Genomic DNA, 26,465 nt, shown 5'->3' with positions numbered 1-26,465 from the left:
CTTCATTACTTATTAATTTACTTCTTGACTTTGGGATGCTAATGCTCTGACTGGCAATGATTTTAGTTAGTAAAAGCTTAAATGTGAATATTTAATTGATATGTTGAAAATGTTATGAGAACTGTTAAATACAAAAGGATTCTGAGAAGAAGTGGTTATGTGATTTGGTAGCTAGTGGGTAGCAAGCATAATTTTCCATTATCACAGCACTTTCCTGCTGAGGGTAAGAAGTTCATTATAGCTATGAGTGACATTGCATTGCAGGGCTACAACATCAAGGAGTGACATGAGTACAGCAAGACGAGATTTAAAAGCAAAACTAATTATAAACTTATGACTGGCAGATCACATTCACAGAACTGTACCTGAGTTAAGAACTCCCCAGCAGTGAATACCAGTAGTAACATTTCAAACAATACATTCTCCATTCACTTCTTACACACAAATCATGCTCTTATGTAGAAAACAGTGAGAAGTATCTAAATAGAAATAGTCTACCAATGGCTTTACTACACACAAAATATTACTTGGTAGGTCAGTACACACACTCACTCGAAGTGGTTTCGCGGTTCCTGTCACTTAGAAATGAAACCTGAGCAATGTTGAACCTTGTGTTTCCATATAGTTGCCCCCTATCCTGCATCGCCTATAACACAGAGAATTCAGTCTTTCTTAGCCAAGAGGTCCAGAGTTGCCACCATATGTGAGCCCTCATGTCCAAAAAACTTTGGTTCTGTTCCATTTATTACACCAGCTATGCCACACTCTATGCATATGTCTCCACAACATTTAATTTTAATGGGAAAGCCATCTGGCAGTTCTGCAGCCCCCATTAATGTTTAAGGCCCCCTATGATGCCCACATCTATTCTGTTTCCTGTTCCTACATCTCAAAACGCAGTGTCCTACCACTCTGCACTCGAGTATTGAGGCAGCATTTCTTCCGAATGTAGACCACATGGCCAAATCTATAAATTTTACCGCCGTGGAAAAAAAGGCTTCACTTCTCCTGCACTCACATTGTTATTGCAGCAGCCAAATCTTTTGAGTCTTCCATCTGTACTTTCCTCAACATAGCTGGTGTAAGTCCCACAAAAAAACATCTAATGCCCTGGGAGCCTCATGCAGGATAATTTAGGCTTCTCATTTCCTGCTAACCTATGAATTTGCAAACTTATTTTCCTAATCCTATCCAGAAACGTTCCAACCAGTTCATTCAGCTTTTGGGATACTCCACTGAGTGCTTCAGGAAGAATTTGGTACTGTTCTGATTCCAGTAGTACCTAGTAAGCCCATTCTTAAGTTGCTCAAATGTATGTATTTTATTCAACACATCAGGGTACGTTAAGTATGTGTTTGCCTCTTCCACTAAGTGTAATTTGGCCTTCTATAACCATACTTCATCTTTCCAGTTGCCCAGAGCTGCAGCAACTTCCAAATCATCTTATGAAAGTTGACACATTCTCAATTGCCTTGCCCAAAAAAATGTAAACAGAATAGCAACAGTCAAATCCAATAAAGGTGTGAATACACTTGATCAATCTTTTGTTTGCTCTATTTCCTCTATCTTTTTTTGCATAAACATGCTATCTGTCATCAAGGTATCTGCTCATTTTTGCAAAGCAGCATTGTTCTACTTGACTGAGCTACCTATTTCACCAAAAGATTCAATCACTTCCTGAGTCATCATCACTTGTGTTTGTGACCCTGACATCTGTGAAAGCTTTACCCGCCAAAAAACGCAATACCACAAAGAACACACAAGAGAATGTGGAAAGCCACTACAGGCACCCAAACATAACAACAGGAAATGCACTCAGTTCTTCCATCACATCATCAGCCATCTCAACAATGAATACCAACGTACCTCATGCCCATAGCATTGGCACCTACTACATGTCACAATTATTGACTGAGCCAAGGCATCTCATGGCCTCACAGATTACACTGCTTGCATCTCACTGTCCATAAACAGTCTTCTCTACTGTTACCCTTCTGCACTCAAAAACAGCATTTTCATACTCGTATATCAGTCAATTCACCCTGCTGTGTTTGTGCACAGGAACAAAAGATGTCAGGAAGAACAAGTTCACACACAGCAGGAACTGAAAATGATGTCGCAATGGGACTGTCCTCTTGACAAATGGCTGTTCAGATTTAGTTGACACTAATACATAGGAATGAAATGAAATGGAATGATCGTATGGCATTGTTGGCCGGGAGGCCCCATGTGGGGAAGTTCGGCCGCCGTATTGCAAGTCCTTTTGAGCTGACGCCACTTCGGCAACTTGCGAGTCAATGATGATGAAATGATGATGATAAACACACAACACCCAGTCATCACGAGGTAGAGAAAATCCCTGACCCTGCCGGGAATCGAACCCGGGACCCCATGCGCAAGAAGCGAGAACGCTACCGCAAGACCACGAGCTGCGGACAATACATAGGAGTCAGGATGTAACCCCTATGATGACAGATGAACTGGCTGATGGCAAATCAGAATGGAGCACCATCTCCAAATAGTTTAGACATGGACTTCAGTTGCGGAGGTGACTGGAATTGTAAGCAAACCATCAGTAAAACATCCCTGGTTATATTAATTCTTTATTCATGTTAATTACAAGGATGGAGCCATAGTCACAGAGTAGGTTATTGGCCTCGGTGACATAGGTGGCCATGAGCGAGTGGCATGTCGGTGTCAGCATTTCACCCACTCAGCAGGCAATGCATGTGGGCAGCCGTAGCTGCTGACATCCGTGAAGCTGAGGAAGCCCGACAAAAGTGCCACACTGTCAGTGCTGGATGACAGCAGTCGCTGCTGGTGGTTCCGGTGCTCTGTGGTTGCAATGACAACACACAGGAATAGACAGTGTTTAAACTGTGATGCCCATTATAACCAAAGATTGTGTCATTTGCATGCCTCAGTGATAATCAGCAACAATGTAGGCTCATACAGGCCAGGTGAAAGTGACAGTGTAGTTGGGTAGCAAGCTGGCCAAGACTTGAACTCACAACCCACCAGGGAGGTGACCAGCAACAGATGGATGCTACCCAGCAGGTGACCAAGTGGAGCAGAGGCACCAAGATGACTGCACACAAAGCTCATCTCAAGTGGAAGCCTGCAGCTACTGGCACAAAGCCTGTGGATGGCAAATGGCTGCATCATCTTGCCCGCAACTGATCTCTGTCTTGTAGCCATCAGCTGGCACACACTGCTACTCATTAATACAATGAGCATCTGAGGAAGAGGATCTGATTTCAAGAGTTTATATGTGAGCTAGCTGGTTAGTATTTCTCCAGTGGCAGCACTCCCACCCAAGTACTCAGAGCAGGAGCAGAAGAATGTTGCCACTGAGCCACAATGAATTAATTTGCTCAGGTTTTCTTGTTTGGTCAGCTACTCATGAGAATTATAAAATTTCTCAACTTTGCATTTGAGAGGTACTGGCTGATGTGCCAAATGAACAGCAGGTATCCACATTAGTGCCAGCCTAGAACATGATTTTGATTTTTCAAATTGTGTACTATTCAACACAGTAAAAATTTCTCATTCTAGTAAATTATTATAGTGTTGAAGAAAAGTATAGTTCAGTTCACTGTTAAAAACACAAGAATTTGTAAGAAATTTCTTCCTATGTCTTCACTACAAGATCTTTCCCCTTTTTAATTTCCACTAGGTCATCCTGTATTAGTACAGTTGGTGCTTATTACATTTTATGACATGGCAAAGATCTCTCTTTTAAAAATAGTTACATGTTTTCGTGCATTATTCTTACAGGAAAAAATGTTGTCTTAAGAAACAGCAAGACTTCAATTTACTAAGAAGTGTTTATGTGTATCTGAGGCTTCATTCCCCTCAACAATGTAAAATTTTCCGTGTATCTGCATACACAAAGAAATAAGTAATGCTAACACTTATCTATTATTCCAGACGCTCTGTTAATAAAATGTACAATACTTTAAACATATGATGTGATGCAAAATCATTTAGGCATACCTTTTGCCTGGGAATCAAAATAGTGTGTGACATTTTTTGCTGGTGATGAGGAGAATAACAGTTTTTCATTTTTATGATAAAAATACAATTCAAATATCTATGAACATTTTTATTCTTCCAGATTGTTGGTACGCAGAAGAAAACTAACCCAAAGAACCCACGGTGGCCGACATTTTCAGAATTTGTGCAGTTTCTTGTGGATGAATATCGGAAAGGAAGTCAGTTCGACATGCACTGGACTCCTATAACAGAGTTCTGTACACCATGCCAAGTGCCATTTGATGTCATTGCAAAATTTGAAACCCTTGAGGTATTGTGTTACAAGCTCTTCTATTCTAATTATTGAACATTTCAAAATTTATTTATTTATTTATTTCTTAAAGAAGTAGTAATCTTAAGAAATTGAAACAACAAATGTAAAAGATTTTCAACACCTGGCAGTAATATTTTCACTTGCAGTTACTAAACTCGATTTTTATATTTTGTAAATAAACAATTTGAAAATTTTTGAATAATATTAATGTAGTGCTGACAGGTAGATAGTTATTATTTTCCTACTTCATTTTATCACAGTTCTGACTACACTTTTTGATTGTACATGGCACTGAATAAACACTTCTCCTCTGGTTGACAAACATTTGTTGTCATGACTACAATGACAACCACTTTATACAGAACATACATGCAGAGATTGCTAGTGTAATGTTCAAGCACAGGTCAGTACAAATAAAACATTTATTTTCATAACATTTTTTACCAATCAGCAGTTGAGAACAATAATAAGGAAACTGTATTTTTGTATAGAATAGATGAAGAGAGTCCAAAGTCTATCTTACATCTGGATTTAATAATTGTCCACAATACTTCATGTAAATAAGTTGAAAAGCTGCAGAACAAAACCACAAGTAACATACTAGTGCAATGAAAATATGGAGAATGGTTGAAAATGTTGGTCATTGCTCTCCTAATGTCTACTTATCCTTCTACATTTCTGCTAGGAACAAGAACATGTTTTCTAGACACATGTGTAGAAGGCACTCAGCACAAGCAAATCTTGGTAGTTACATAAACATTCATCCCCATCAACTGCACAATAAAAATCATCATTATTTGATAAAATTCAGTTTCATTAAAGTCTGTAATCAATTGTATTACAGGAGGACCAGAACTTCCTCATTCACCTAGCTAATCTTCAGGATGTCATACAGCCACAAAAGAAAAATCAAGCAAAAGGACGAACTACTACAGAGGTTGAAGATGCTTACTTTTCTCAGTTAACAAAAGCACAAATTCTTCTGCTATATAACATATACAGGTAAGATAAAATTGTTTCAATTTTCATTGTTTTAAGGAACTAGGAACAAAATATCTATAAAAATTCAGAATGATAAGAAAAAGTATCATTTGTAGATACCTAGTCATAAAAATCACATGCATAGCACTAAACTGAAACACTCAAAACAAATAAATACATAAAAAAGTTATACCACAATAAGTGCCAAGTTTTTGTTAACTAGGAGGGGCTACCTAACAAGGTAGTTGTTCAGTTGTGAACATATAGAATTCTGTAATGGATTTCCTCCGATTTGCACAATGCAATGTGTCCAGGCAAATATATGAAGAATCCAATCCCACATATAACGGAGGATGGAAGACTTCTGATGAAACCCTCCTCATCACTGAGATTTGATCCTTTCTCTCTGACCTTGAAACATAAGTTCTGCCAAAGGAAGTTTGCACATTACAAAAGGCTTGAGCTTCAATATTGGGTTTTAAATAACCCTCCACCAGCAGTCATTAATCCTTTATAACATTTAAGAATAAAGTAATTGGTTGCTGTCTTTCTTCAGATAAATTAGTCCACAACTTTGAAGCTCTGTCATCATTATCAAGAATAAATTAATTCTAGAAATTTCATGAGTGTATAACCATAATTTCAAAAAGTAGTTTTTATAGAATTAATACAGTTCAAACATTAGTACTGAAACTGCTACTGAAACTTTCAAATTCTGCATTATTAATTACAATGAAACTCATAATACATAACAATTGCAAGCATTCAACATAATAAGGAATAATATTTATAGGTCTAGCAGGCATTTATTAATTACTACTTAACACATGAACTACCACACTTTGTGGAAAGTAGTAAAGCATGACTGATATGGTCTCAGTTAGCAGATACAGATATCAAAATCCCATATTTCTTACTTATACCCATTAGCTCAAACCCTAACTTTAGCCATGCTGGACTTGTAAAGGACCTTCTCTCCTATTCCCATTTTCCATGGTGGAAACATTTCTTCATGACACACAACACTGACAACAGCTAACTAAAACCCCACACAGAATCTTGTTTAAAACAGTTCTAGCCCCCTTCCTACCATGATCTTCCTCTTCATGCACCCAGTCATCTGCTTGTAGCCTTTCAGGAATTCCTCACTTCTAGCCTGGCCTCACCTTCATCTCCTAAACCCCTCCCCAGGGTGTGTGCCCTTGGCGGTAATTTCAGAGGGCGCCAAATTCGTATTCTTCAAGAACAAAATCTTGCTTCACAAAGTGTCTACTATGCAGTGCATTGTGATGAAGCAAGCTGGGGTTTTTTTAATTCCCCTCTTGTTTTTCCAGCTACCTCCTTAAATTCATTTTGTTGCTTTTAACTATTTACCATTAGCATAAGTGAATATAATCTGCACTTTCATAATAAAGAAAGATTGGCCCTCAGATTTAAAGAATGTAACACCAGATATAATTTTGTAATCAGTTTTATTTTCTAATTTATTTTGGCTGTTCCTAGTTAGTATCTTTCATAACAGGGTGAAATCAGTAATTGTTTCGTAACTTAAATTCTATTATTGATATGTAAACAAATGTAAATTCTTTACTAATTACAAACATTTGGAGGAACAAATACTAGTAATCTTTAAGTATCGATTTTGTTCTATTCGAGAACATGTTAGCAAAGCCAGCCCTTCATTAAACCAAATTAATTAACAGTTTTGTCAAAAGTATTGTTTCCATAACTATATTTCTTAATTTCATGATTTAAACAAATAATTCGTCCTAACTCTTGTGATAGAAGAAATTGTTAAAACGAACCAATTTTTGATTTATTCAGTTAATTTAATGAGTGAAGCTTCAATTGTAGTTTCTGTAAATTTCACTTTGAACAATGTGTAGTTTCAGTACCTATTATTATGAGGATATATAAGGGCATGATTTTTGGTCATGAGACAGTCAGTCCACGGCTGAGTTTCAGACGAGTAACCTGTGCTGGTTAGAACAACAACAATGCTTCAACTTAACAGTGTAATAAGTATTAAACAATCAGGCCATATGTTAAAACAGTGACATTGTCTGTTTCCATGCGTACCTGATTATTCTTCAAGAACTATGAACTTTGTGGTTAGGTTTTACTGCTCGTAGATGTTCAACAGTAAACTATTGTAGCAGTATGTGGAGGTTTGCATGCAAACTATTAATGAGGCTTATGGAAAGTTTAAACAATAGTGCACTGGCCATACACATATAAAAGTGTATATGGGGGGTTGTGAAAAAATGAATTTAAAGTACTGTGAAGCGCAACTGTGCATCTGTCGGCTACATTATTTATAGTAGACAGTGTCCAAATTACAACCCCATATTTCAGCTAGTACACCGAGCAAGGTGGCGCAGTGGTTAGACACTGGACTCGCATTCAGGAGGACGACAGTTCAATCCCGCGTCCGGCCATCCTGATTTAGGTTTTCTGTGATTCCCCTACATCACTCCAGGCTAATGCCGGGATGGTTCCTCTGAAAGGGCACAGCCGACTTCCTTTCCCTTCCTTCCCGAATCCGATGAGACTGATGACCTCGCTGTCTGGTCTCCTTCCCCAAACAACCCAACCAACCAACCCCTCAGCCAGTACATCAATACTGAGGACAACAAATGAAGATAAATAAAGCAGGTGGAACCGCTACAGCATGTTAGTCTATTGATTATTCACATGATTTTGAAGTGCATCATGTTGGTTTTTGAACATTTTTAAACACATTCTAAGTTGATTTGTGAATGAATCATAAGTTGATTTTTGAATATGTGCATAGTGTACGTGATGTCTCTGTCAGGGGAATCTAGCAATACAAATCTTTGCCGCAGACAAAATGGAAGGACCATAAGAGATGAGCTGAGTAAACCTGAATGTCAATCACTGTTTGTGTGGTTGACTGGGTATGTGAATGATCAGCATTGTTATAATTATTAGCAAAATCTGTAGATTCAGACTACCTGAGTGTAAATAAACAACTAACAGGTAATAAAGATTACATATTAATCTTCTCAGTGTATCCAAGAAAAGGAAATTTTGACAGAAAATTTTTGCCAGATCTCTAAACTACCAGTTGTACAGACTCCAGTTAGCAGCTACTTTAAGTTCTATTCTAGGAATAGCACAGAACTGTTTTATCAATATGTAATAACACCCATCCAGAGAATAAATGTGGGACAACTAAACTGGTGATTCTGGCATGATTACTGAAGTTAACTGGAGAATAAGTTTTGACAGAACCACTGATGAGAAGATTTTTTGCTAGAATGAGGAAGGAGAAGAAATGATGACATCATACAAATTATATGGAAGAATAAGATGATCCCAAATTCGTATAAAAATTCCGTACTACTACTTTTTGATCTTACTCTTGAGAATCTGAAGCACGAAACTGAAATGTGAAACTATATCCTAACACAAAACTATTCCAAAGCATAAAACTTTTTTCTTGTAGCAGGCTTAATAGGCGTTTGATAATGGTACTTTGTGAATTATATTCTGTCATGTTATTTATGTAAATGAGGTAGATAAAAATAACTATTTGCACCAAAATAGTCTTGCTTTTGACATGTGTTACAAGTGCTGCAATATTAGAAAGGCCTATTTCATTTTATCTAGCAGTGACAAAATAAATGTAATCAAATCAAGAAATCCTATGACATTTTGATTTTTCATGTAGCAAAATGTTTATCAAACTTTGATGAGGTAATAGATTCATTTGCAGAATGGAAAGCATGCCGTGTAAAGCTGTAGCAAGATTAAAGAGAAAAAAATTCTGGGACCTAAGGATTGAAGAAATGTATACTGCTTTGCTTGTCTCTTGTCTTTACTGGTTATATGTTTCCTATATTTAATTTTACATCACACAGAAGAGAAAGTTATTAGCTAAGAGGCAATGAAGAGTGCAAATTTTCTGAATAGTTGTTATTCTCCTGGTTACAAATAATCACACTCAGTATCAATTGTGAGATTTTTTAAGGGGGTAGGGTGTCAAATCAGCCAGCTGAGAGCAGGAGAGGCACCACAGGGCATTTTAATTTCCACTATCCTGAATATAGGTTTGATGGCATCCATTACAAAGTATGCATGACTGAATTCCACAGAGCAAAATACTGTGACATGCAATAAAAGAAAGCTGTGTGAAGAGGCATGGCACTGCACTTTGACGCACTTAAGACCAAATAACATGTTTCATATTTCCTTGAACTATACATGTGTGCTACAAAATGAACAATTTTTGAAAAATCTATTTTTTTTATTTTTTTACTGCCACTATCAAGTTTTTCCACTGGTTCAGAAATATCACTAGTACATCCAGTTGACTGGTCCCATTACTACCAGACTGTGGATACAGCATCCTTAGACACCAAAATCCCATATGCGCATGGCCTTGTGGCTGTGGAACACTACCTTTCCCAAGATCCTCCTAATACCAAACCTACCAACTCTTTTCTAATCCTCCCTCCCAACTACATGCTGACCCACAATTACTTCACTTTCGAAGGCCAAATTCATAAAAAAATCTGTGGTACTGCCATCAGTACTCACATGACACCATCATATGTCAGCTTCTTTGTAAGTCATCTGGAGAAATCCTTCATACCCAGTCAACAAATAAAACCCCTCACCTGTCTCAAATTCATTGATGAAATTTTTACAATCTGCATTCATGGCAGGGACAACCCTTGCTCTTTCCTTCCCAACCTCAACACCTACTCCTAAATCTGGTTCAACTTGTCCTTCTCAACTCAATGAACAACCTTCCTAGACATTGATTTCCACCTCTTAGATGGTTCCATTCATATGCCTGTTCATATCAAGGCACCAACCACTTGACAGCCATCACCTATTCCATGTCAAAAAGTCTCTCCCTTGCAGTCTCATTGCTCGAAAGCTGGTGTGAATACTGTTTTCTGTTGCTACTTCTATGCACCACACATCAGTCAGCTGTAGGTCAGTGGTTGCTCTTCCTTCACTTTACATATTACTGACATTTCTTTTATTTTCCAATTTCTCTCCTTTATACATAGATTTTTATGCTTACTATACATAATGAGTACTGATTCCCCAAACAGTTGACATTTGTGAAGGCAGAAACATTGTAATGCTATTTTAATGTTTTATTTCTTTTCTGATAGGTATGACTTCACGCTGTTTAATTACACGCTGGAAGGATACCTGGAGTTGGCGATAACAGAGACTCCTGAGGCAACTGTTCTCGATGTGCACGCCACCGTATGAAAGTCCAGTCCTGTCTGCTCAGAAGCTAATACTCCAGCTTCATAGCCGAGTCTAAGAGACTGTTATTGCTCAGTTCCATGAGCAATAGCTCATTTTACCAAGATTTTTAAGAGATGTAATTTTTGAGTACCAGTATTTTATGCCCTTAATAGTTGTAAACTAGTTAAATATCAATGATGGACTGTTGTTAACTATTATCAAAACGGGTTACCTACTGAATATAAATAATTTATCAACAGTTATTTATTGTAATCTTGTTAAATGTAAATAGGTACACAAAATTTGCTTGTTCCAAATAAAATTTATTAGATGTTGAAGGTATTTGTGATAATGTGAAGAAGTTTCCTTGCTCTGTAAAACAATGTTCATATTTTAAAGCAAAGAAAGTAATTGTATTATTTAGGAAAAAATCACCTAAAAGAAATATTTACAAGTCACACATGTTCTAACTGCAATTGATGTTTAAAATTTTTGGGAGTAGCAAGTAGGTGTGTAACACAGAGTGGTCAGAAACGGTGTGAAAAACTTATAAGGGTGTTGCAGAGTAGCTTTTGCTAAGAAATAATTCTTAAGAAAAAATTCAATACTTGCATAATTTCCAAGTTAATTAGGATTGAAATTATTGAATCAGGCCATTGTGCACACAAATTCAAGTGGTCAGTCAGATACAGTTAGTGTCAGTTTTTCTCATAGCGGAAATGATAGCACATGACACTGCTTAGCCTCTGGCTTGGGTTTGATCCTTACTACTGCCCCTTGTCTAATTGTTGTATCATTCTCTTGCTTAGTTTTAGGAAACAAAATTAAGAACACATTTAGCAGCACCATTTCTGACAGGCTGCTTAAATTTGTGCAATGGTCTGACTGGCTAACTTCAACGCTAAGCAACTCAGAAATGGCAAAAGTATCCAATTTTTTCTTAACAGTAATTTCTCAGCACAACTTACCATGCAACACCCTTACAAGATTTTCAGACTATTTCTGACCACATAAAATTAATAAGCTTTCAGTTTCAGACGTACATCTACTGATGAGCATACTGCTTTCTAATCAATAAATTGCACTTACACTAACTTAGTACCGGGTGCTTCACTTGCGTAGAGTGTATTGCCTGCAGAGATTTTTTTTTTTATTTAATTGAATGTTTATGTTTTCACAAATTCCAACATCATCTAAGCTTTCACTTTAATTAAGGCCATATAAGAATAGATTTTTTTTAAATGTACTTCTGACCAAAAAGTGATTCTGGTAGCTGGAGGCCGAAGTTTTTGTTAATCGTGCCTTTTACATTCTTGTGGAGATAGTTCCATAACTTTCATCCTCTAACAAACATTTCTTTATATCTGAGAACTGAAATACCAATTTTCATAGATTTAGCTTTAAAAATTTTTTAATGTAACAAAATATTTTCTTAAAAATTTGCATCCTCTACTGCACTCACTTAGTGTTCGAATTTCTAGGAACGCTGAAATACATATATATTTTTTTAATTTCTAACCAAGAAGTCAAATACCTGTTTTCATAGGTGTAGCTTCAAAAACCCATTAGGGGTTCTTTCGTAATTATTTATTTTCAAAAAAACTTTCACACAATTATTTTACTCCATTGGTGGCTGAATTTCCAAGAATGCTGAAAATGTATTTTTTATTTTCTGACCGAGAAACCAAATACCATATTTCAAACTTGGAAAAAGCACAATTTCCACACATGTCTGCAGTCTCAGAGAGAGGACACTACACATTGAGTGTAGACGTGGGTGCAAGTTGCACTTGCATGTATGTATGTGTGTGTGTGTGTGTGTGTGTGTGTGTGTGTGTGTGTGTGTGTGTGTGTGTCTACTGCTGACAAAGGCCTTAATGGCCGAAAGCTATGATTGTGTGAATCTATTGTGCCTATTGCGACTCGTCATCTTCGCTATATGGTGAGTAGCAACTTTCCTTCATATTTCACATTTCCAGCTTCAAAATTCCCTTAATAGTGACATACTTTCAAAAAGCCTTTCATCACCTATTTCACCCTCTTAGGAGTGGAATTTCTGACAATTTATTATAAAACGATGCCTAGGCTCTAAGATCCACATCCTCTTCGAACTTCAGGTTTCTATCCTTAGCATTTTGGGCTGCGCGATGATGAGTCAGTGAATCAATCTGACCCTATTCAACCCCTTAGGGGTTGCATTTCAAAGAAAACATAAAAAACAGAGTGAAACAACTTCTTTTTTTTTTAACTCTAACCAAGAAGTCAAACACCAGATTTCAAGGATTTAGCTTTAAAAAGGCTTTCACAATGACATATTTTCATAAAATGTTTCACCACCTATTTCACCCCCTAAGGGTTGAATTTCGAAAAACAGAAACATGCATATGTTTTATATCTAACAGAGAAGCCAAATACTGATTTTCACAGATTTAGCTTCAAAGATGCTTGCACAATTGAAATATTTCCATAGAAACTTTCATCCTCTTTTTCACCCAATAGGGGTGAATTTCCAAAAACATATTTTTTTTAAATTTCTAACTGAGAAGCCAAATAAAAATTTTCATAGATTTAGCTTTAAAAATGCTTTCATAATAAAGTATTTTCATAAAAATCTCATCCCCTTTTCCACCCCTTAGGGATTCACTCTCCAAAGACACTGAAAAAACATATTTTTTATTTGTAGCTGAGAAGTCAACTGCCAATGTTCATTGATCTAGCTTTAAAAATATTTTAGTAGTTCTTTAATAATAATATATTTTCAAAAAAGCTCTCACCCACTATTTCACCCCCATAGGATTAAATCTCCAAAAATGCTGAAATATGTGTTTCTTTATTCATGGCTGAGAAACCAAATACCAATTTTCATTGGTCTAGCTTCAAAATCGCCCTAATAGCAATATTTTTCAAAAAAAACTGTTCATCCACTACTTCATTCGCTTAGGATTTAAATTTCAAAATATAGCTTTTTAAATTATGCTTGCAGTGTAAGGTCCTCATGTTCTCCAGATATCAAGTTTCTATCCTTAGCAGTTCGGGAGTCAGTCACTCAGTCAGTTAGGACATTATATATAGAGACTTCCAGTTCCCAAGTGCCAAAGGTGTCTTTATAAGCTCGAAGCTGAATGGAGCTAATAGTTGTACAAGGGACTCTGAAAAACACACAAAAACCTCATTTCAATTTTGGGCAATCAGAATTCACTACCTACTGCCCATTGTCTAAACTTATTTGGAGCACATGCTCCCCAAACAATGAGTTTACGAACACAATCACAAAGTCACTGTTGAATCGTGTCTGCATATGTGAAGACAATATCAGCTGGAACAATCCATTTTACATTTTCCTCTGTGTGTTCAGTGCACTGCTCTTACAAGAATCAACACTACTGTTTTATAATAAACTAGATTGTTATATTTAAATAAGAGATAAAAAGCATATTTTAAGGATGTTAAAAGGACAACAAAAAATATAAATCATATTATGTACCAAAATGAACATCATAGTTTAGCAATACAAACAAAATAAAACTCCACAACAGTGGAATAAAATGACTGCAACAAAATGTTAGGCCCCTTTATGATTAAGTGATTATGAGTGTTCCAAAGAGTATTCTTCATTGCTGGGAAGAGTAGCAGTATAAGAATGATGCTGGAGAAAGACAATTTGTTTTTGGTTTACACTTTGTTTGATAGTTGAAAGGTCATAGATTCACACTAATTTCACCAAAGTGCAGGTAGCAGCTGTGTTCTGAATTATGCATGAATTCTTTCTTGTATGGAAGTTGTAAAGCAATATACAAGCAAGAGATGGAAGATCCAAATAGTTTAAGACAAAGAGTTGTATTCCGCAAGGCAATTCACTTTCCCTGTAACTCTTCGTTACACTTAAGGACAAAATCTTGAAAGAAATCAAGGAAGTACAAAATGAAGGTCTCAGTGCTTTTGCTGATAACATTGCCATTTTGAGTGAGATGGAAATGGAGGTTCAGTGGAGACCGGATTAAGACTGGATTATTGGAATAAAAAATTTAAAAAAATTAGGGTTGGTTGTAAGTAAAAGCAAGACAGTGGCAATGAAGACAAGTAGGACACCTCCAAATTGTAACATCATACTGGAAGGAGACAAGGTGGAATGTATGAAAAGTTTTGATAATCTGTGCAGAGTCATATCAAATGATGCAAGTGCCAAACTAGAAGTTTTAAACAGAATAGCAAATGACTGCTGTGAGATTGAAGTGGTCAGATCATGTGAAGTGAAGGCACCTGACTCAAACACCATGTCAGTATTTGGAGATGGAAATGTCATGGTGGTCTAGGAAGAGATGGGAAAAACCAGGTTAATGACACTCTGAAGAGACAAGTAGTAGTTTGGGATGCAGTGGAGAAAGAAAGGCTATACCAGGACAGAAATCAGTAGGGGCATATTGCTCACAAAGTTCCTTCCCAGTTCAGTGGAAGGAAACCCTTATGATGATGTTGACGATGTTGTTGTTGTTAATGATGATGATGATAAAGCTGGTGTTGGTGGTAGTGGTGGTGGTGGTTATGTAGTCTAATGACGGAGTACTCATTTTTGATTCTACACCCAGTACACCATAGAAGATGTCACAAACAAAACCCTGCCAGAGCTAAACAAGGAACTGTTATCCTGTCAGTATATTCTGTGACCTTACCAAAGCCTCTGATTGAACCACAAATGTCTATGGCATATTCTTGTATGAATGGAGTATTACCTTTCAAACAGAAAGCAATGTCTCACTGCAATGAAACTAATCTCAAAATACAGAGTCAATATATGTATGACCCCTTAGGGTCAGTAGTGGACCAACTCTTGCTCTTGACCTCTATAAATAATCTTCCTATTACCTTAAAGTATGTTTCAAAAGTGTCCGAGAATGAATCTTTCACTCTCTAAGTGAAGACTGCACTATTTTTATATTTCCTGACAAATTAAAACTGTATGCTACATCAGGATTCAAACTCACAACCTTTCTTTTCAAAACAGTGCTCTTACTTGTTGGGCTACCTGGGTATGACTGATGACCTGGCCTCTATGCTTTACTTTCATCACTGACTCCCTTCTATTTTTCAAACTTCATAGAAGCTCTCCTGTAAACCTAGTTAGATTAACAATTCTTTCTTCCAGGAGAAAAATTGCTGAGTAAGATGGGTACATAACATTTGTAGAGATATTAGCTCAATCGCCTGCAGAAAAACAAATCTGCACAGATGTTTAGGCCCAGCTAAGTAATAAATACAGTGGGTGAAGCATGTACTGCAATATCATAACCCTGTCAGGTAGATGAAATGATGCTAAGTCAAATTCATAAAATTCAATGAAGCAGACTATAACATACATGGCAAAAATGATGGTTATCCACAAACCTGTAAATAAAACCCTGAATGAGTGACACTCTCCTGCTGCAAGTGTGGCATCCTCGCCACATTTCAACCACTGAGTGGGTTGCAATGGTAAAAGTCAAACATCAGGCAAGGAATGACCTTATTGGTCACACGTTTCGGAATTTACCTGTCATCAGATGACCCGGTGCAATTGCTGCATGTAGATGTAGCATTTCTGGTTGTATGTGAGATAAACATTTGCAGACTGCAAATGTTTGTTTCACATTCAACTGGAAATACTGTATCTAAGTGCAGCAATCGTTCTGAGAGATCTGATAATGGATAAATTCTAAATGCATCATATCAACAGCAACGTCATTCCTTGCCTGATGTAGGGCTTGTACCATTGCAATCCAGTCAACTGGAATACAGAACTACTGATTATTATTATAATAATGGTTCCCTGCCTCCTGAATAACTTTACATCACATTTATATTACCTATAAAATCATTGTCTATAACTCTGGACAGAATTGACAGAATAAAGGAGCACATAACCCTACACAGTCAGTTGACAACTAGACAAGTATAACAACTAAGGAATACAAAATGCCAATTGAGCATCAGTATCTGTATCTTATCCCTCACAATAGAAATCGGACGTGAGACAAAGATTTCATTTGTAACAAGTATTTTAGTCTTCCTATCAGCATGAACTGGAATCTCAATATTCCCACATGTCAACCAACATAGCTCTGCACTCCCTCCTTATCAACACTCTAATGAAGAATATTTGTGCTACAATTGATCAAGATGACAGAAGAAAAGATTCCTGGGAATGAAGAATAAAACATACCCAATATATTATACACACTGCCTGCGCACAACATAATCACATATAAATACTCATGGCTATGAATAATCTACTCCTCCTACTCATTCTAAACAAAACAGCATGTGATAAAGACTCTACTAAACAGTACCATTTATCCTTCTTAATTATTTACAAAGTCTACTCTCAACACATAGCAATATTCTGCTCACTCCTTCCTAACACGTTCCATGATTCTTGTCTGCCCCAGATGGCCCCTGTCATCTGCTTCCAAGCTCTGCCATATTAAGAACTTCTATAGCCATTACCTTCAATAACCTGGTTAATAAACTGCTGGCCACTGTGATTATGATTAGCATAATTGCATGGGTTATTTTGCCAGGTATGTGGTAAAAGTTGTTGGGTACAAAAACACTGTCAGCTTCTCAATTTCCTCTCCATGCACTCATTCCACAATGTGTCTTCCATTCATCACCTAAATTTGTCAATATTTACTTTCTTTTGCTCTATTAACACGTAACAAAATTTATTAAGCAGCTTGACCTAACATAACCACAGTACTTCTGTGATGGAGAAGAGTTTGTCAAGATTTAAATTCTTTCTTTCCAGTTCACTGAGTAAGCAGACTGGATTCTCAAATTCTGTCCCTCATGCTGCCTGCACAATCAACATTTCCACTTTAATAATACACCCATGCTCATAAATTAAGGATAATGCTGATACATAGTGAAACAACGCTCTGGTGGGCGGTTTGCGGGTTTAAATAACCTCGGGGTACGATCATGCGGTGCATTTAACCTGCAGTCGTTGCACGGTGGTGCTGGCAGCAGTCCACATACGCGGAGGTGTGTTGTTGCATGTCAGAGTATGGTGCAGCGAGTAAGTGTGCAGACGTTTTCAGACATGCTATTAGTGACTGTGTGTTGAAAATGGCTCAAAGAACACATATTGATGATGTTATGAGGGGTAGAATACTAGGGTGACTGGAGGCTGGTCGAACACAGCATGTCATAGCTTGGGCCCTCTGTGTGCCACAAAGTGTGATCTCAAGATTATTGCAATGATTCCAGCAGACAGGAAACATGTCCAGTCGCTGCAGTACAGGACGTCCACAGTGTACAACACCACAAGAACACCGATATCTCATCAGTGCCTGCAGACGGCCACAGAGTACTGGAGGTAGCCTTGCTCGAGGCCTTACTGCAGCCACTGGAACAATTGTCTCCAGACACACAGTCTACAGACGACTGAACAGACATGGTTTATTTGCCCACAGACCTGCAAGGTGCAGTTCACTTATCCCTGGTCACAGGAGAGCCCATAAAGCCTGGTGTCAAGAACGCAGTACATTGTCATTGGAACAGTGGTCCCAGGTTATGTTCATGAACAAGTCCAGGTATAATCTGAACAGTGATTCTCACTGGGTTTTCATCTGGCATGAACCAGAAACCAGATACCAACCTCTCAATGTCCTTGAAAGGGACATTTATGGAGGTCGTGCTTTGATGGTTTGGGGTGGGATTATGAGTGGTGCGTGTACACCCCTGCATGTCTTTGACAGAGGAACTATAACAGGTCAGCTGTATCGGGACATCATTTTGCACCAGTATGTCTGACTTTTCAGGGGTGCAGTGGGTCCCACCTTCCTCCTGATGGATGGTAACACACAGCCCCACCGAGCTGCCATCGTGGAGGAGTACCTTGAAACAAAAGATATCAGGCGAATGGAGTGGCCTGCCTGTTCTCCAGACCCAAACCCCATTGAGCACGTCTGGGATGCTCTCGGTCGACGTATTGCTGCATGTCTTCAAACCCCTAGGACACTTCAGGAGCTCCGACAGGCACTGGTGCAAGAATCCAGAGTATGCGAGCTCGTTGTGCGGCCTGTGTATGTGTGCATGGTGATCATATCAGGGTACATGTGCAGGAAACAGTGGTGTCTTGTAGCACATGTGCTTCAGGACGCTTTTCACAACTTATCACCAATACCATGGACTTACAGATCTGTGTTGTGTGTGTTCCCTATGTGCCTATGCTATTAGTGTCAGTTTTGTTTAGTGCCACATTGTGTGGCAGCACATTCTGCAATTATCCTTAATTTATTAGCATCAGTGTATTATATGAGTGTATTATATTTCATGTGGGGCCTGTAAATATTGAGAAACTTCTCCCAGAAAGCCATATAATAATGAGCACTTCCTGATTACTGATAGCAGTCTATTCAGTGCTACTTGGTCTAAGTGCATCATTGCATTATCAAAATTACAAGGTCCTGACTGGTTTGGTGGGAAACAGTTGTCAAATTGACATACCCACGCTAATGGATGGACTGATGTCCCATCATCTCTGAATTCTTTAAGCATATGCAGCAATGTGTATGTTTCCTTTTCTCTCCTCATATGTTCTGTACTTCCATATGGAAGCAGCTTGTCAACATTTACTAGGCTAACTCTTTCTGCATTAGAGATTTATTTTGCTTTCCCAACTTGGTGCACAAGGTTATTCATGGTTGTCCTGCAATCAGTTCCATTGCTGTTATTCACCCTTTCCCCCTTTTCACAAATCTTCTCCATTTCTGATCGAACTGTACCTGCTTCCCATGTGCCTGCTTCTGTACACTTTACTTGAATGGCTCTCCCTCCAGTTCTCCACAACCATAACTCAAATGTACTTCTATAGTTATCATCAAGGTATCAGTATCTGTGCTATTCAGTGCATCCTGTGCCTTCCTGATCACCTCTGCCATTGTTTCACAGTTCCTGTCATGTATTTGGTGCACAGCCTCTTCTAATTTTGTCTTCACAGTTTTCTCAAATTATCCTTATGCTCCTACAACTTGTCCTGCTCTTCTTGTCACTTCTACAAATTGCTAATCCTATTCTCTAGTTTTAATAGTGTCTCCCTATCGTCTCCTCTATCCTCTTACACTCTTCCTTTGCCCCTGCTATTATCTTTTTTGCTTCTTGGACTCCATCTTTTGCATCCTGGGCAGTTTTCTTTGTTTCCTCTGACAGTTTGACAATTTAATTTTATCTCCCTCTTCATTTCCTGAATCTCATTTTGCAGCTTCCTAGTTTTCTAGTTTTCACTGCCTTGTCCTTATTTTCTTTCCTCATTCAGTCTCTCATATCCTTATTTTCCTTCCTTGTTCCCTCTAAAAACTTTATGATATTCACATCATCTTCTAAAGTTTGACTGGTTTTGTCTGGTGAAGCTGCTCACAATCCTACCATAGTAACATCTATTGCATCTTGGTTTGACTTTATGCTCTCCTCTTCCTCTCGGTTGTGAATTCTTTTCTGCTCTATATCCCTTTACATCTCTCAGTCATCTCCTCTTTGATGGACTGGGTCCTCATGTGGCCTTTGATCAGTACAATCCATGATACATGATTTGTTATGTATTGCCAGAATTAATTCTTCGATCATTCCAATATCCTTCCTTGTGCAGAATATCCTCTTTCTCCAGTACTACTCCTGTTTCTATATCCCTTTGTTAGCACCTCATCCTGATAAATCTATCCTGTCATACATTTTCTGACCTTCATAACCACTGGTAATTTGCATCATATCATGGTTTATGCCAAAAACACTCTTTACCTCTCTGTAGCATGTGTCATATCACCTGTGGGTCTACCTTTGTCAGGAGATGGTATCGCTCCTTATATATGCAGATTTCACAAGTGACAGAACTGAGTATTAGGGTCGTGAATTCATTTGGTGTTATGTTCACCCCTCAGTTTAATGCTACGAACTACAATGCATATGTTAGTAGAGATCCACTACCCTTGGTGCCCGTGAAAGTTATTACCCAACTTTTTGCTATTTAAATATTCAACATGACACAAAATGAGAAAAAAGGACACAAAATTTCATCCTCCTTGTTTCTTTTGACTGGCCATGAATCTGTTAGAGCCAAACCTTTTCCATTCCCCATTTGTTCTTCACAGTTTGTAATTCATTGGTAATCTCTTCTGACATTGATCTTCATCCTGTTCACAACATATCAATTGGAAGACAAATTTTCTCCTGTGCCTACAATATAAAGTACTACAGAAGTCTTTCCCAATAAATCTTTCACCTGTAAAACTCTCTAAATTCTTCTAGGTAATGAATCTGTCATCATCATCTACTGCTTTGTCTATGCCACTCTCACTGCTCACCTTACTGCTTCTTCCTCTAGCATAGCCACGCATAGCTCTCACATTCTTGCGCACAGTGTCAGTACTATTGGCACATTGCACAATCCTCCCGTTTTACTTGATTACATGGCACACTATGCCATATCAGATTGCACTGTGTGCAATTTGTAGGATGTAGATTGTGTGTTCCAAGTTAGTTTCCTTTGAACTGACTTAGATCTGGTAGCCCAGCCACAAGAACCAACCTGATGTGAAATATCAGATATTGCGACACAATATTCTAGTAACACTCCTGTAGAAGTGTGAGGCCCCTCAAACAGTGAAAACAGAAACAAAATCTGATGACAATTTCTGATTTCCCACAAACAATAAACTGTATTTATGCAACATATGAACCTGTAAGACACTCCAAAAAATTCCACAACTCTGTCTATCAGGTGTGGGGCAGAATCCATGAAACCATGAACATGAACCTAGATAAAATAAATTACATAAATTAATAATTATTCATGCCAGCAAGTACTAGGAATTAGTGTGGTACAATGGTTTTTCTCTTGTCCAGTTACACCAATAACCTGAAATGAATATTTTTTTAAAAAAATCTTGACATTAATGATTCTGACTGTGCCTCAAGAGATCTAAAAGAAAATCATATCCTGGTAGGATCACCAATTTATGTGCAATCTCCTACATGTAGAAAGTTATCCAGACCCAGAAAACTAATTGTGAGCTGGCCAGGCCTCTAAGATTTAAGCTATAAATTTCAATATGCACCTCTTTAATGGATAACATGGTTTTTAAGATGCTAGCTGTAGATCCTAAGGTGGATATTTTAATATGAATGGAAGCTGTCTGACATAAATAATATTTCAGTAAACACATTAATTTATTCAATAAACATATCCATATCAAACAGATTATGGAAGTCTGCAGAATGGTTCAAAAACTTTATACATATAAATTGTAATTAGTTGATTTCTACCAACTCACAAAGTTACTTGACTAAATGATACAAGTATGCCCTCCTAGTGGATGTGTCAATCTGAATGTGAATCTCAAAGTTCATTAATTCCAAAGAAAAACAGTGACCATAAACCTGTGGTTAATCAAAAAGCTCAAATATTCAATACAGTAGTGATGTATTTGAGACAAGTGATCACACAGATGTTCTGGGAGTGCAGACCAAGAAATGCCTTATCATACAAATGCTGCTACTTATGCTCACCATAATTATTCATTCACAGCCATAGTGAATGCCACCGTCATGTGAATGGCTCTGCCATAGACAAGCCAAAGGTGGGTTGCTGTTGCCCCAAGTCCAAGTTCATCTCCTAGGATGCGCACTGATCTCCATCTATAATGTACACAGCTGACATGGACCAGATGTGCATAGCTCCGTCTTTTCCAATATGCTTTCCTACATATGTAACCACCAACTCCACTAATTTTCCTATGTCCTGCTACAATTTCTTACTAAATACTGCGTAACCACCAATAGCAAAAAATGCATACACACTGGCCCAATATTGTGGATACTTCCAGCATACAAAACCATACCAAGACAACATATGGTGGCACAATACCAGTCACCTGACAAAACACCTTCCCACTTCTAAAATATGGCCGTTGCAGCTCCATCTCCAAGACATCACTAACTACTCTGCCAATGGCACATTTTTTGGCCCAGCACTAGCTTTGCTGAATCTAGAAAGCACCTCATGAGGCTAGGCCATCATTTTCTGCAAGTCATGTTTCTTTTGGAAAGTGAGCTATGGTTATCTACAAAAGCCTGTCAGTAAAACCTGAGTGAGGGACACTCTCCTGCTGTTAGCGTGGCATCCTGGTCACATTTCAGCCACTGATCAGGGCCCAGGTTGTAAATACACATAGTCAGTAACCCCCTTGCTTGTCCTGGCAGCCTGACGTCCATAAAGACAGCCACCTGAGACCACAGGCTACACTGATGGCAAAGGACCACTTTTTTCATAGGATTCTCTGCCCGGTGTATCTCAAATCCAATTTTCTGTGCTTTCCCATGCAAACAAAAATTACTCAGAAAACAAACTGTCCCGATACCGTGTTAAATCAAAGGAACTGAACATAAAAAGAGGCAGTATGTCCTGTCACTTATAACTGATAAACTTTAAATAAAAAAATTGCCCAAAGAGTCTGCTCCATTGTCTCTCTCTAATTACCTACTAATCCTCAGACAGAATGAAAATGCGTGCAAAATTGCTTGCCATGTTTCAGACTGTGGAATTTTTACAAGCAAACTAGTAAAAATGCTTGACCAATCTACCTATTCACCTGCCCTGGCACTTGTTATCTTATTATTATTATTATTATTAGCTTTCTTCTTCTCTATGACTAAGAAGAGACCAAAGGCCACACTTTTCTGTGGATGAAGACTGCAGTATTCTATACTGGAGTGCTGAATTACATTTACCAAAATGTATGAATGAATACCTTTTTCAGGTGGTTCTAAGAAATAAGAAAGTTCATAAATCTTCATGTGGTGTATTAAAAAAATAATGATGTCCCTAGTTGCTAAGTCAACTCACTAAATTCATTCGACTAAAAATTTTCAAAATGATCCTGAACTGAAAGAGCTAGTTTGTCTGTGAGTTGAGGTGCCGTACATACACCTGACTGATATCAGAGACTACTAGTTCATCTGTCCATTTAACAAAATAAGAAATCTATGACCATATCTCTGACTTAAATTAGAAAAGATAGTTTAGGTATACTTTCTGTTCCCAAATCCATAGAGAGGAAATCCTCAAGAACGATTAAAAAAGTATATAAATCAAACAATGAAAACTCCAGGCAGGGATATTAATAATGTAGGAAAAGACAGATTGCTAGTTACAGTAAAGAAGACACATCAAGCTACAGACAGACACAATTAAAAGACATGTACATATAGCCTTCATCAGTGAAAGGAACACACATCATTCACACACAAGCCAACACATCTCATGCACACACGATCACCAATTCCAGCACCTCAGGCCAGAATGCAACATCACTTGGGATATAAGCAGCAATTTTGAGGACGTGGGGAAGCGGAAGGGATGCTGTACAGTTGGGGAGAGAGATGAATGCTGTCTGATGGAGTGTGCAGGGACTAGACTGTCAACAGGTGCATTGTCAGGAGATTTGGGGCAGGGAGGTGGGGCAAAAAGGAGCAAAACAAGGAGAGAAGTGAAGAAAGACAGGCAGATGCTTTGGCAGAGGGCTGCAAATAAACAGGGTTGGAGATAAGAATGGGTATAGAGGGAGTGGGTGCTGTTGGGTGGAGGGTGTGGGGACAGTATTTTACCACAGGTTGAGGCTGGGATAATTACAGGAGTGGAGAATGTGTTGTAAGGACAACTACCATCTGCACAGTTCAGAAAAGCTGGTGGTGGAGGGAACGATCCAGGTGGTTTGGGTAGCAAGCAGCCATTGAAATCAAGTGTGCTGTGTTCGGCTGTATGTTTGACACAGAGTGGTCTACATTGCTCTTGCAACAGTTGTCACAGTTTGGCAGTGGTCATTCATCCTGGTGGACAGCTGGTTGGTAGTCATACCAATATAAAAAGCTGTGCAATGATTGCAAGAAGGCTGGTAAATGACATGGCTATTTTCACAGGGGGCCTGGCCCCTGATGGAGTAGGATAAACCTGTGAGAGGACTGGAATAGGAAATGCTGGGTGGGTAGATTGGGCAGGTTTTGCACCTAGGTCTTCCTTGGTGAAGTAACTGTATTTTGACAGTTGTCATCCATTTCACACCAAAAAATCCATCTCATTCAGCCTGGCCATCCAGCGACAGCTTATCTGCAGTCACAAAAACTACCTTGCTCAGTATACTGAGGGACTCACTGAGGCATTCACAGACAGGCGCTATCCCCCAGACCTAGTCTGCAAACAGATCTCCCATGACTTTTCCCCTCACACCACCAATCCTCCCACCAGCCCCAAGAACCAGCAAAGGAGTGTCCCCTTATCACCTAGTACCACCCTGGCCTGGCACAACTGAACCACGTCCATCGCCAGAGCTTTGATTACCTATCATCTTGCCCTGAAATGAGGGACATTCTATCCGAGATACTACCCAACCCTTGTAAAGTGGTGTTCCATTGCCCACCTAGCACCCACAACATCATAGTCCATCCCTATGCTACTCCCAATCCCAACCCCTTGCCACAAGGGTCATATCCTTGTAGAAGACATAGGTGTAAACCCTGCCCAACCCACCCACTTAGCACTTCCTATTCCAGTCCTGTCACAGGCTTATCCTATCCCATCAGGGTCTGGGCAACCTGTGAAAGCAACCACGTCATTTACCATCTCTATTGCAATCACTGCACAACTTTTTACAGTGTTATAACTACCAACCAGCTGTCCACCAAGGTGAATGGCCACTGCCAAATTGTGGCCAAGATCAAAGTAGACCACCCTGTGTCAAACATACAACTGAACACAACACACTTGATTTCAATGCTACTTCACTACCCAAGCCATCCAAATCTGGCCTCCACCACCAGATTTTCTGAACTGTGCAGATGGGAGTATCCTTAGAACACATTCTCTGCTTCTGTAATTATCCCAACCTCAACCTATGGTAACATACTGTCCCCACATACTCCACCAAACAGTTTCCACCCCCTCTATACCCATTCTCATTTTCCTCTCCTTGTTTGCTCCTTTTTTCCCCACCTCCCTGACCCACAACCCCCTGATGCTGCACCTGCTGACATTTTAGTCCCTGCACATTCCACCAGACGGGGTTTGTCTCTCTCCCCACACATACACCATCCTTTTCCCTTCCCTGGTCCCTCCAGATTGCTGCTTGCATCCCACATGATGTTGCAATCTGGCCTGAAATGCTAGAGTTGGCAGTCGTGTGTGTCAGGTGTGTTTGTTTGTGTGTGTAAATGGTGTGTGTCTCTTTCATTGATGAAGGCTGTGGCTGAAAGCTATATGTAACTATCTTTTAATTGTATCTGTCAGCAACTTGACATATCTTCCTTACAGTAAGTAGCAATCTATCTTTTCCTACATTGTTAAAAAAGCACGTAATATAGATTTCCAAAAAAAAGGGTGGTAATGTTTCTTCCATAGATCCTAAGTTATTTGGCTATCTTAGCTATGTAATAGGTTACTATGCCAAAGCTCAACTAGAAGATGATAATGGAGGTTAACCAATAAGTAATGTTTGGAAATAAATGCAATTTGGCAAATCACCAAGCACAATATTGATATTCCAATTAATTGGTATCTGTTGAGTAACATAAGAATTCAGTGCATCAGAATGCTATGTTTCTTCTGCAGCACTTCCCATACTATCCACCACTTCATTTTGTCATTATATGGATTCTTTTAAGAATTAAAAAAAAAATTTTTAAATGTTCTCTTTTATGGAAATGTAGTTCGTACAATATGTGAGAATTATAGTGCAGCCAACAATAGATTACATAGAATCGAATGTGCACACTAAAAAGCTCCCCATGAGAAACAAGGTAATATTTGTCCCTCTTGCATGCAATACTGTATATGGTATTGTGGGATTCGGGTGCAGGATTTATAGGTTTTCCTGCTGATGGGACAAATGACACACTAGAAAATCCAAATGAAGGAGAG

General features: G+C 38.5%; 1 protein-coding gene across 1 annotated transcript in view; it reads left to right on the top strand.

Moving 5' to 3' along the window:
• LOC124799136 (carbohydrate sulfotransferase 11-like) overlaps positions 1 to 10,860 on the top strand; it is a 340,241-nt gene extending 329,381 nt beyond the window's left edge. Inside the window, exons 5-7 of the mRNA XM_047262673.1 lie at positions 4,118 to 4,306; positions 5,154 to 5,311; positions 10,444 to 10,860. Of these exons, the coding sequence (XP_047118629.1) occupies positions 4,118 to 4,306; positions 5,154 to 5,311; positions 10,444 to 10,546 (450 nt within the window). The 3' untranslated portion in view covers positions 10,547 to 10,860. The remainder of the gene's footprint in view (positions 1 to 4,117; positions 4,307 to 5,153; positions 5,312 to 10,443) is intronic.
• The last annotated feature ends 15,605 nt before the right edge of the window (positions 10,861 to 26,465 follow it).

Source organism: Schistocerca piceifrons, chromosome 5 (assembly GCF_021461385.2).
Source record: "Schistocerca piceifrons isolate TAMUIC-IGC-003096 chromosome 5, iqSchPice1.1, whole genome shotgun sequence".
NCBI classification, from domain to species: Eukaryota; Metazoa; Arthropoda; class Insecta; order Orthoptera; family Acrididae; genus Schistocerca; species Schistocerca piceifrons.
Note: the sequence above shows the minus strand (reverse complement) of the source record. Positions and strands in the feature narration are given on the sequence as shown.